Here is a 13,041-nt window from a genome sequence, read left to right on the forward strand (position 1 = left end):
GAAAAAGAAATTAGACCCTTCCGGCAACTTGATAGGAACAAAGAAAAGTGTCTTTACTAAGATTATCAGGGCTTCAGACAATGCAGCGAAGATTGGGGGTATAACCAGACATGTACTATCCTGTTCATATTCCACTCAGCAGCCATCTTTGCTCTGACTGCAAACTGCTTTTGGTTGGATAGGAGGAATCCCTTCAGGAATTGCTAAAGATTTCCTCCAGGGTAAAATGAATGGATGGAGTCATCCTATTTAAGAGGACCACCATTTGTAAACCTTTAAATCACTTTCAGAAAGAAATACTGGGGGAAATGTGATAGGAGGGGGGAGGGCAGGGAAGATGACATTTGTTGAAAACCTACCATCAAGTTATGTTGCAAGGCATTTTCAGTGGTTAATTGTATCAATTTGAACCTACAACATTGTAGTGAGGTAGGCAAAAACCCCAATCACAGAGGAAGAAACTTGAGAATTACAGAAATTTGGAGACTTGTTCAGGTAAGGGAGAACCAAAGAACACAATCCCATCAGTTTCGATGTTATATGTTGTTGAGAAACTAACGTGTTATCAGGGAGCAGCCAGGACCAGAAATGTTTCCCAAATGTGCCAAGTTAGAAATTAGAATCCGACAGCAGAGTGATCAACAGTGAAGGAAAAGCAGTAGTTAAATGCACTTGGCTGCCAACATTCAGCAGCTCCTGGAAAGAGGCTGGTAAGTAGAGTTCTTCAGGGAACAAGCAGGGACATTTTCAGTAGTCCCCCGGAACGCAAACTTGTCCAGGGTCAACAGAATGGACGTTGTCTGCCAACAAGCAGAATGTCTCCTCTCCCTGCACGGCTTCCTCTCTCCCATAGAAGTCCCCAGGTGCTCCAGGGGCCAGGAGTTTGCTGCCAGTTTCCATTCGCCTCTGGACCCACCTGTGGGGCGGAGGCGGGGCTTTGCGCAAGGCTGCAGCGGGTGAGGTTGGCAGCAACTTGGCCGTTCTTTGGATCCCCTGGGCGCGCTCTAGTTCGCCAGCATTCCCGAGGCTCGCTCGGCCAGCAGGCTCTTCTCTCTCAGTCCTGCGGAAGCCATGGCCAAGTCCAGGGTCTTCCGTAGCTTTGGATGTGCTTGGCTACAGCGCTGGCATATTTCCTGGGTGGATTTATGCTGGGTATGTATACCGACCCCTTCCCCGGATCCCAGATCTTCCGCTCCTCCCTGCAGCCTCCAAAGCGAAAAGCGGGAGAGTTTGGGGTTGGAGGGCTGTGCTGTGCTGTGGGCGCCGGGCCGACTGAGCTCCTGGACCTGGCGAGCTCCGCTAATTTCAGCAGAACTGGAAACCGGATGGAATGCATTTCGGCCTTCCTAATACAGTGTGACTGAAATTCAAATTTATTAAATGCTCACAGAGTTCAGGGTACTGTGAAGGGCTGTTAGAAAGACAATTTAGAAAAAGATGATTTCACTTACAAGCACCATTAAGGTGTCAAAACTTGCAACGAATATGGGCAGTGCTGCAAAAACTGCTCTTCCCTCGTCATTGATTAAACAAATGTCTGTGGAAGTCTCCCTGTGTGTCAGGCACTGTGCTATGAACTAAACCCCCAGAACAAGAAAGATAGAGGCCGTACCTTGATACATAACAGGTGGGAAAATGAAAAGACTATCCCTCATCTAAAACTCGTTTAACCAACTCAAAATTATATATCAGAATTTGAAGATTTTCTGCATTTATAGGAATTTTTTTTGTTGTTATGCTCACCATGATCTATTTCTTGGATAAAGGCTTTTTTTTTTTTTTTTGGCTTCTAGTTTTTATAAAAATCAAAAGCAATTATGTGTGTGTGTAGTATGCATATGTGTATGTATTCTCCACCTACCACCCGTCCCATCTCAGGCTGGCTTAGGAAGCCTCTCAAAGAAACAGCCACTTCAATGGACACTCACCAAAATGTAAGGTGGAAACTGGTATCTGAGATGAAAGCTGAAAATATTAAGTCATTTCTTCAGTAAATTTGTTTTGCACATTTGATCCTCAAAATAAAGTGTTTAAAATATTGCAGGGTGAAAGCGGGCATAGAGGGAACCTACCTCAATATAATAAAGGCCATATATGACAAACCCACAGCAAACATTATTCTCAATGGTGAAAAACTGAAAGCATTTCCTCTAAGATCAGGAACAAGAAAAGGGTGTCCACTTTCACTACTATTATTCAACATAGTCTTAGAAGTCCTAGCCACATCAATCAGAGAAGAAAAAGAAATAAAAGTTATCCAAACTGGAAAAGAAGTAAAACTGTCACTGTTTGTAGATGACATGATAATATATATAGAAAATCTTAAAGATGCCATCAGAAGCCTACTAGAGCTAATCAATGAATTTAGTAAGGTCGCAGAATACAAAATTAATACACAGAAATCTCTTGCATTCCTATACATTAATGATGAAAAATCTGAAAGAGAAATTAAGGAAACACTCCCATTTACCATTACAGCAAAAAGAATAAAATACCTGGGAATAAACCTACTTAAGGAGGCAAAAGACATGTACTCAGAAAACTATAAAACACTGATGAAAAAAATCAAAGATGATACAAATAGATGGAGAGATATAACATGTTCTTGGATTGCAGAATCAGTATTGTGAAAATGACCATCCTACCTAAAACAATGTACAGATTCAATACAATCCCTATCAAATTACCACTGGCATTTTTCACAGAATTAGAACAAAAAACTTTACATTTTGTATGGAAACACAAAAGACCCTGAATAGCCAAAGCAATCTTGAGAAAGAAGCACAGAGCTGGAGGAATCAGGCTCCCTGCCTTCAAATGATACTACATTTAATCAAGATAGTATGGTTACTGGCACAAAAACAGAAATATAGATCAATGGTGCAAGATAGAAAGCCCAGAGAAAAACCCATGAACCTATGGCCACCTAATCTATGACAAAGGAGGCAAGAATATACAATGGAGAAAAGAGAGTCTCTTCAATAAGTGGTGGTGGGAAAACTGGACAGCTACATGTAAATCTACAAACAACAAATGCTGGAGAGGGTATGGAGAAACGGGAACCCTGTTGCACTGTTGGTGGGAATGTAAATTGATACAGCCACCATGGAGAACAGTATTGAGGTTCCTTAAAGAACTAAAAATAGAATGACCATATGATCCAGCAATCCCACTACTGGGCGTATACCCAGAGAAAACCATAATTCAAAAAGACACATGCACCCCAATGTTCATTGCAGCACTATTTACAATAGCCAGGTCATGGAAGCAACCTAAATGCCCATCGACAGACAAATGGATAAAGAAGTTGTGGTACATATATGCAATGGAATATTACTCAGCCATGAAAAGGAAAGAAGTTGGGTTATTTGTAGTGATGTGGATGGATCTAGAGACTATCATACAGAATGAAGTAAGTCAGAAAGAGTAAAACAAATATTGTGTATTAACGCATATATGTGGAACCTAGAAAATGGTACAAATGAACCAGTTTGCAGAGCAGAAATTGAGACACAGATGTAGAGTACAATCCTATGGACACCAAGGGGAAAAAGCGGTCGGGGGTGGGGGTGATGAACTGGGTGATTGGGTTTGACATGTATACACTGATGTGTATAAAATGGATGACTAATAAGAAAATAAATAAATAAATTAACATTATAAAAAAAATTCTCTTCACAAGAAAAAGTATTTGTAATTATGTAGTGTGACGAATGTTAATGTAGTGTGACGAAGTGTGACTTATTGTGGTGATTATTTCATAATATATATGAATAACAAATCATTCAGCTTGTAGATCTGAATCTTATATAATGTTATATGTCAATTATACCTCACGAAAAACCAATTTTCTTTATTCATTTTATTAAAGATAATTATTCACATAAATATTGTATAAGTAGTTACTACATTATATTTATATTTTAATATGAATATATCCATTGATGTATATGTTATATGCATAATATATACAAAGTATTCTGATTAAAAGTATTTACAGGGGCTTCCCTGGTGGCACAGTGGTTGAGAGTCCGCCTGCCGATGCAGGGGACACGGGTTCGTGTCCTGGTCCAGGAGGATCCCACATGCCACGGAGCGGCTAGGCCTGTGAGCCATGGCCACTGAGCCTGTGCATCCAGAGCCTGTGCTCCGCAACGGGGAGGCCACAAGAGTGAGAGGCCCGCGTACCACCCCCCAAAAAAAGAAAATTTACAAATGTATGAGTCCAAACAATAGATTTTATTTGGACATAAACCACTTATTCCACAGTACTCATAAAATATTAAAGGTAAGAAAAAGCTTAGCACAGTTAATTTCACCAATTATTATATATACAATTATTTAAACAACATTTGAATGCCTAGTTACCCTTTTTTATGAGAAATGTATATAGTGTAGGTGTGTCAATTATTCCAATTAATGTTTTATTTTCAAGCATAATCAGATAAACAATGGCTAGAAACATCATTAGCTATTACAAATTTTAAAAGTAGAGTAAGAATATACATTTTAACAATTATGAAGTCATTGCTTGAAGAATAAAAAATCATTTCATGAAATCATTTCTTCAGTTCAAATGTATTTTCAAACAACTTGTGTGGGGTCAACCTTCTTACATTTACCCTAAAGGAAGTCTGTATTCTTTTAGGGTCTTACCCCTCAAGTGTTGTTTTCTATATGCTGCAAACCCAATCAGCTGTTTTCACACCTTCCTGTCTGAAGGTTGTATCCAATTTCAGGAAGTAGGTGTGGCCTCAAGTGAGTCTAATCCTTTAAAAAGCACCTTTGTCCAGAGGCGACTGATTCTCCAAGGTAGACTGAGAGAGTGTGTAGCTGCCAAGCTTTGGAGAGTTCTTGTTGACCCTGACCTCCACAGGCTACTAGGACGTCCAGGCTTCCAGAGGTGAGACCACTCACAGTAGACTCTGGTAAGCAAGGAATTGATTGCAAATATCTTCATGCCTACTTTCCCTTATGCAAATACTTTTCATTTACCTCTTGGCCTACTTGGGTCTTGTCCAAGCAAACAAGTAGTTTTCTTCGTTTTTTTTAAAATGACATCAATATTTAAAATATCTGTAACTAGAGCCATTGCAATAAATTGATATTTGTAATATTGTTATTTAATACTTTTTATTTCATTACTTTATGTGGTATTAGATGTTTTTAGGTCTTAAATTTTCCCATTTATATGTATCTATGGAGCACATAAAACACCTAAAATGCTGAATGTAATGTAGACATTACATGGTCTTTGTACAGATCAACATGAGTTAAATGTATTGAACTAATTATGATACATTTTTTAAGGTCTTATTTGCTACCTGTTGAAAGCCTTCAGTTTGCAGTCTAGAGTTGAAATGTATTCAGACTAGATCCAATCACCTGGTAGGGACTTCCAAGAAGCGACATTGATCATATAAGAAAATATCAATAACACAGGTCTATGGTCATGCCTCCATCAATTGCATCTCTGGATATTCTAGTGTAGAGAGGAAATTGCTGTGTAAATTATAATGTTTTTGGGGGGTGGTTGGTTTTAAATTTTGATTTTTACTGATTATCGTTGTAGCTTGAACATTCATCAGTTTGAAATGTGAAGGTGCTCTGATTGTCTGAAAAGACTGGGAAAAAATGTTTTCCTGAGCTAGAAATAGTATACTTTTTCCTTGAGAGGAGGAGTTTTGCTATTTAAGTTGGAAGCAAATACTCAACTTTTTATAGTTTTAGGACTCCAAAATTTCAGTCAACATTGATTAAATGAACAAGCTTAAATTATATGTAAACAATTTTGTCTTTGGAAAAGGGTATCTGTCACTTGGGAGATATGAGGCATAGAGACCATTAGCATAGCGATGAAGTGTGTGCATGTATGGGTACCAGTCATGGAGAGAGAGAAAGAGATTGAGATTCTCTCTGTGCTTCTGCACCAATCATCTATTAAAAAGTACTCTGGTGTCATCCTGTCTCTTAGCCTTTGCTCTAATATTTAAGCTTTTCCATGTAATTTAGGTATGATTGAGACCATGCTTATTTTAAACAATAAAGTTGCTAGGTAGTCTCTTCTCTAATTTCATCATTTGTGTTATAGCATGAACCCAATCTGTCTGTATTCACCACTTCTAGGTTTGTACTGGGGGTAAGCAAATAGGTAAATCAGATAGAGTTCAAGCAGACAAGCTTTGTCCAAAGGCTGTTTTTTGTTTTGTTTTTTATCTAATCAGGGTAAAAGAATGATCACTAGAATGATTACTCTTGTTCTTTCTCTTTAATTTCTAGAAACATGGATTCCAAAGGATTCATGCAAGCTTTCCAGAATGAACTAACCTGTTCCGTCTGTATGAACTACTTCATAGACCCCGTCACCATAGACTGTGGGCACAGCTTTTGCCGTCCCTGCCTGTACCTCTGCTGGGAGGAAGACCAGACTCCAAAGAGCTGCCCTGAGTGCAGGGGACTATCAGAGAAGCCAGATTTCCAAACCAATATTGTACTCAAGAGGCTGGCTTCCCTCGCCAGACAGGACGCAGCTAAACAAACCAACAGCTTGGAGGCGCAGATCTGCTTGACACACAAAGAAGCCAAAGGACTCTTCTGTGAGGTTGACAAGACCCTGCTCTGTGGCCCCTGCTCTGAGTCCCCAGAGCATGCAGCTCACAGCCACAGTCCAATACAATGGGCTGCTGAGGAATACCGGGTAGGTGATGTTTCTAAAGCAGTTAGGAACCTACAGGCTCCTAAATCAGAGAGAAAGATGAGGATAATAATGAAGTTGATGGGGATGGAGATGGTCGAGGTGGAGATTTTTCAGTGTGGGTCCCAAGATAGAAATGTATCATTTCAATGTTGTTGCCCAATTGTCCAAACATGTGGAAATGCTGCATCCTGGGGCATGTGGCAGCACCAGGCATACTGGCTTCTGATGTGAGCTTGAGGCTTTCTCAGTCAGGTTATATAAATATATGAGTCTCAATTTCTTAGGAAATGGATTCCATCATCTGTAAAGTTCCCCCAATTTTCTAGGATACGTCTCTGTCATTTCTGATATTCAAAATATTAGAATCAGACTAGATTAATGTGGAAAAATCTTATCACTTCATTTTAAATCACAATTACCGGTTTTTCAATGACTCCCTTTGCTCATAATTAAGGGGATGAAATTTACAGTATCATCATCTGTGTCACTAAAGCTTATGGGTATTTTCCAGGAGAAACTTCTAAAGAGAATGGGCTCTTTATGGAAAATGACACAAGAAATGCAAAACCATCTGAATCTGGAAACTCACAAAACTCTGTCATTAGAGGTAAGGATGAAAATGTTCCTTTTCATTTGTATGAATATTGACATAATTCTAGCTTAGACTTTTAGCTCAGTTTAAGTTCCCAGTTAAAGGACAGTGGTCTCTTCCCTGGAGAAGTAGTGGTTTCAAATGACATATCAGTGATCACAAATATACAGGCCCATACAAGCTATTTCAAATATTGCTAGTATATGGGAAAACCAGGGCATGAAAATTATTCATAGTCCAAATTTTGAAGATTTGGGTAAACTTTCTTAGATATGGATGATAAGAGAACATTGCACTCAGTGTGACTCTAAAGGAGAGGAGAGGAATAGAGTAGTGCCTAGAGGAAAAATAAAGAATATTTTTTAAACTGTACAATATGGGGTTTACATACTTAAAAATATATTTAGAAAAGTCAGGCAAAGGAACAAAAAGAAAAGAAGATTCAGGTAAGAGAAAAAATAAATAATGGACTAGGAACCCTGAAGAAACCTCCTAGGGAGAAAAACTGGGATCCTTCGGATGGCTTGATTTAAACGGGGAAAGAAACTAGGAATATAGAGAAGGATGGACAGGAAGGACCCTTTGAGGTGTGAGGTAGAAAGTTTGTCAAGAGCTTTCCTGATGACAGTAAGGAAATAATGTTTGACGTTTTCTGTTGAGAATGAGGATGAGTGATTCTTTGAATCCACTATCTCTGCAGAACTATGCGGCCATAAGGAAGGTGATGATCAAAGTTCAGTATCAGATGATCCACCTGTTTCTCCAGAAGCAGGAGCAACTCCATCTGGAGGCGCTGGAGGAAGAAGCGAAGGAGACTCTTCAGCAACTCAGGGAGAGTGAATTCAGAATGACTCAACAGAAAGAAAGTCTGAAAGAAATGTACAGAGAGCTGACTGAGATGTGCCACAAGCCCGACTTGGAGCTGCTCCAGGTGAGAAGGGAGGTTCCATCCTCAGAGATAGAAGTACTATTCTGGGCACTGTTGCCATGACATTGAAATGTTACCTGCATATACTCTTATCTCAGCTAAGGGATGATGCTCCTTGACTCCCATTATCTTACTTGTCCAATCCCTTATTTCTCATAGCCTGGTAATTTTTGGGAGTTTTTTTTTTTTAATCCTTTCACTAGCTAACATAGGACAAAATTATTTCGGTGTGATCAGGGGGACTCTCCACACTGATTATCCAAAGCCAGCAAAATTCTGTAGCCAGGAAAAGTTAACTTTGTTGGAATAATTTTCAATATATGTTCCCTTAATCCCTTGTCACTCTGTTATCCCATACTTACTGAATACATTGAGGTTTTGCCCATTGTCTAGAAAAAATTAGAACTGGTAATCAATTTCAATGTATTCTATAATTCATTTTGTATGGTCCTCTGTTTTGCTTTAATTGTTATCATAAATGAGATCTCTCCTTGGGAATAGGACAGGGCACTGAGTGACATTGGAGACCTAGATGTTGTTGCATCATAACACAGACTCTTCCTGGCCTTCTTCCTTCTGTAATGCATCTTGACTAAGTCCATCATGTTTTAGTTTAGGCTCTGTTATTAAGATAACCTCTAATTGTTCCTTAGAGAAGAATCAGAGAATAAATACCTTAATGAAAGGAATAAACAAAAATACTAAAGAAGATGCAAAAGGACAGAACCCTGATGATTAACATCATCATTTCTTTTTCCCTTGCAGAACTTGGGCAATGTATTGGAAAGGTGAGTTTACACTAAAGATTTCTGATTTCTGAGAATGTTTCTGTCTTTTTGATGAAGTAAATGTACAGTCATCCCTTAGTACCATGAGGATTTGGTTCCAAGCCCTCCCCCATACCTAAATCTGAGGATGTACAATCCCTTATACAAAATGACATAGTATGTACAAATAACTCACAAACATTTTCTAGTATCCTTTAAGTCATCTCTAGACTACTTCTAACACCTATTATAATGTAAATTAAATGCTATGTAAATAGTTGCCTGGTGTGCGGCATTTTCAAGTTTTACTTTTTGAAATTTCCTGATTTTTTTTCTGAATATTTTTCATTCAGATTTCACAGTTTCAAATCATGATTGAATCCACAGGTGTGGAATCCTAACAAATGGCAGGTGGACTGTACATTTTTTGAGCTATTAACATTGTTTTTGTGGCTATTTTCTATTTTATTTCAAAAGAGTTCTGAAGGACTCCTACTCCTTGGTCTCAGAAGTTTCCTGCTCATTTGGTTGATTTCAAATATACCTAAAAGGCTTCTGACATTCTGGACTTTGTTCCACCTCTCTAGCCTTACCACAGTAAAACGTACTGAACGAAATTTTCTCAGTTGCAATAGAGGAAGAACCTACCTGAGTGAGTTGGAAGGTGAATAATACTGGACAGAGGTAGATTCCCTAAGAGTGGGAAGAGGGGCTGTGATTTTGCTCCTAGAAGTAGCAGTGACTCAACCTGTTCCATCACTGAAAGCCCCCTTGTAAGCTGGACCTCAGAGGGAATGGCTTCCTGGTGCACACTGGGAAGTTGTACTTTCAGGACAAGGGTAGTCAGGCTGGAATTGAATTCCCTCGCTGTGCTGACAAGAGCAAAGCTGTCTGGTTCAGTGTACTCTTCCTTTTGGTGACTACTTGCTGACTGAAGTACAAAAGCTTTGCCTGAATTTGTGCTCTCCGTAAAATGCCCAGGATCTTTGCATCACCTGAGATTGAATAGAGCGAGTAAACAAACCTCAAAATTTCTAGAAATGGAATAATGACTAAAATGAACGGGGAATTTGAAAACGGATATAATTTATATTTTGAAAAAAAGTAAGGTAACATATTTTTTTAATCCCAAGAGTGTAGAATATAATGAATGCACAATTAACCAAAAATGGGAGAATTCTGATGAAATATCTAGGATTAAAAATAGCTTCTTTTGAAGATTAGGATTGACATGTATACGCTACTATGTATAAAATAGATAGCTAATGAGAACCAACTGTATAGCATAGGGAACTCTACTCAGTGCTGTGTGGTGACCTAAATGGGAAGGAAATCCAAAAAAGAGGGGATATATATACACATATAGCTGATTCACTTTGCTGTACAGCAAAAACTAACACAACATTGTAAAGCAACTATACTCCAATAAAAAAATATAATAAATGGCTTCTTTTGTAATGGTTGTGTGATTAACCTTTGGCCCTGAAGTGTAACTGATATCATTTTTTTACAGGACTGATTTGGTACAGATGCAAAAGCCTCAGCCAGTGAACCCAGAGCTCACTTCTTGGCCTGTCACTGGAATCCTAGACATGCTGAACAGCTTCAGAGGTAAGAGTCAGCACTTTGGTGATCAGGCCTCCATTTCTTTGATGGTTCTTGGGAAGGAGTCTTCTTTGATTTTATTTTTTCTGACATGAAGTTAGTACATGACTTTCCAAAGTTGTTATATCTTTTCTGCCAATACAGTCATGCTACAAAGAACAAGGCTGAACTTTGCAACCTATATTTTACTGCAAATGCAAAGCAAGATACATATTTTTAGTTACATCTGAAATAGGCTGAGCAAGAAGAGAGCAACTGGATTGATCAGCTAGTTATAAAGAACAGAATATTTAGTTCTCAGAGTAGCAGTTAATGTTGTATGTTTATTCAGTTTATTTCACTCTTGAAAGGTTATATATGGCATTGCTGGTTTTAATTTGTTCTATATTACAATTGTTTATCATGCATTATACAAAGAATATTTCTTATTTCTATAATTACTAACTTTTGACAAAATAGACTACAATTGGCTTAGGCAGAATCATTGTAGTGCTGTTAGATCAAACTCAAAATAATTGAAAGGTGAGGGATATGTGAACATGGTTAGTCATAACATGCTTTTAGAAGCTTCCAAACTATTCATTGATGGATTTCTATCAACATTTTTGCTTTGAAAACTTGCTAGGTAGAGACTCTAGCCCAACAAATACGCACATAATATCAAAATGCTCTCTATATATTAAACAGTGTTAAAGACAAAAGACACAAGAAAAGTTTTCTAAAGAAAAAAATAAAATTTTATGTGTCCTGAAATAAACTATCAAGAATTTGACATTAAATCAGACTTCACAGAGTTCATGATATGTCTGTATGATTTTTTCTTTTTCTATATGATTTGAGGTGTTTCTATGTGCTGTAGAGATAGTTATAACTCTTGTTCTTCACAGAAGAGCCAGTCTGAACTCCCTTTTGTCTTCCTTTTGTATTTCCTTGGAGGAGGGAAAATGAAAAGACTCATTGGGTAGAGAGCCTCTGCCTCTCAGGCCATGGAAATCCCACTTGTTGACCACATTTTTGCTGTTTCTGCAGTGGATAACGTTCTGAGTCAGAAAACGACCATTCACAATGTGAGCCTTTCTGAGGATGATACAACTATGATATATGGAGATGACCATCATGGTGTGTCCAGAGAGCTCCAGGGTGCAGAGAGTTTTGTGGCCTGGGGAGCTGTGGCCTTCACCTCCGGAAGGCATTACTGGGAGGTGGATGTGACACACTCCTCGAACTGGATTCTGGGAGTCTGTAAAGATATCTTGACAAGCAATACTGTTATCAGTATTGATTCTGAAGAAGCATTTTTGCTATCTTCTATGAAAGTGAACAATCATTATATTCTGTCCACGAACTCCCCACCCTTAATTCAGTATGTGCAAAGGCCTCTGGGTGGGATTGGAGTGTTTCTGGATTATGACAATGGAATTGTGAGCTTCTATGATGTTTGCAGAGGTTCCCTCATATATACTTTCTTTCCTTCATTCTTTTCCTCCCCTCTGAAGCCTTTCCTTTGCCTTAGGTCTCCATGAATAGTCAAGTTCCATGACCATTTATTAGATGAACTTTTCGTCGGAGGAAGTTACTGTCCTGAGACCTCATGTGAGGCTACAGGATGATACTTGACTGTCTCTGAGCCTATTGTAATTTAATGGAACATAATGATGGTATGTTTATAAAATGGCATAACCATGTTGAATGTATAAATTTGTTAATTAAATGATCTATTAATAAAAATTTTTTTATCGAGCATTTCTAGAATATAATCAATATTCTTTTTAAAAAATAATATTTGTATTAAAATAAAAATTACATATCATAAGGTTCATTTACATTTTAAGCAATGTGTTTTTTCTTCCATAGTTGAACCATATTGGGGTAGAAGAATGAAGTGGTATATATCTCAGCATAGTAAACAAAAGGAATAGCTCAGTTTTTTCTTCAAGTGTGACCTACTTGGTTGGATAAATGTATTTGACAGATTTGGTCAAACTCTTTCTCTTTGTCAAACATTTAGACTTTCTCTAAACCCTGGTCATTCAGCACATCACAGCTCATCAACAGCTTTTCCAGAAAGTTTTTCCTGACTCCACAGACCAGTATAGTTCCTCTTATAACACACTCTCTGAGCATATGTCATCTCACATAATGTTCAACAAACTTTCCCCAAATTACTAGATACTTTTTACTGCAGACTGAAAATTATGAGAGAGTAAGGATGGCCTTTGACTTATTTACTACTATATTCCCACGATCCAATGAAGCACTTAGAACATAACAAAAATAAATATAAGGCAAATGAATGAACAAATACATGAGTGAAATAGCTAATACACAGAAAAAGTATTCTATCATCATTAAAATTTTCTTTACAGACTAGCAAAAGTTAAGAGAATTCAGCAGCACCAAACCAGCTTTACAACAAATGCTAAAGGAACTTCTCCAGGCAGGAAACACAAGA

At 38.0% G+C, this 13,041-nt stretch overlaps 1 protein-coding gene across 1 annotated transcript; it reads left to right on the forward strand.

The window, feature by feature from the left end:
- Positions 1–1,485: 1,485 nt before the first annotated feature.
- LOC309825676 (tripartite motif-containing protein 64-like) lies at positions 1,486–12,112 on the forward strand (the record flags this gene model as incomplete). The annotated part of the gene is made up of 8 exons (XM_082659307.1): positions 1,486–1,557; positions 4,740–4,903; positions 6,280–6,697; positions 7,209–7,304; positions 7,990–8,220; positions 8,983–9,005; positions 10,498–10,595; positions 11,619–12,112. The coding sequence occupies 8 exons, from the start codon at positions 1,486–1,488 to the stop codon at positions 12,110–12,112; spliced, it is 1,596 nt and encodes a 531-aa protein (XP_082515433.1).
- Positions 12,113–13,041: the final 929 nt, after the last annotated feature.

Source organism: Grampus griseus (assembly GCF_964374135.1).
Source record: "Grampus griseus genome assembly, chromosome: 8".
NCBI lineage: Eukaryota > Metazoa > Chordata > Mammalia > Artiodactyla > Delphinidae > Grampus > Grampus griseus.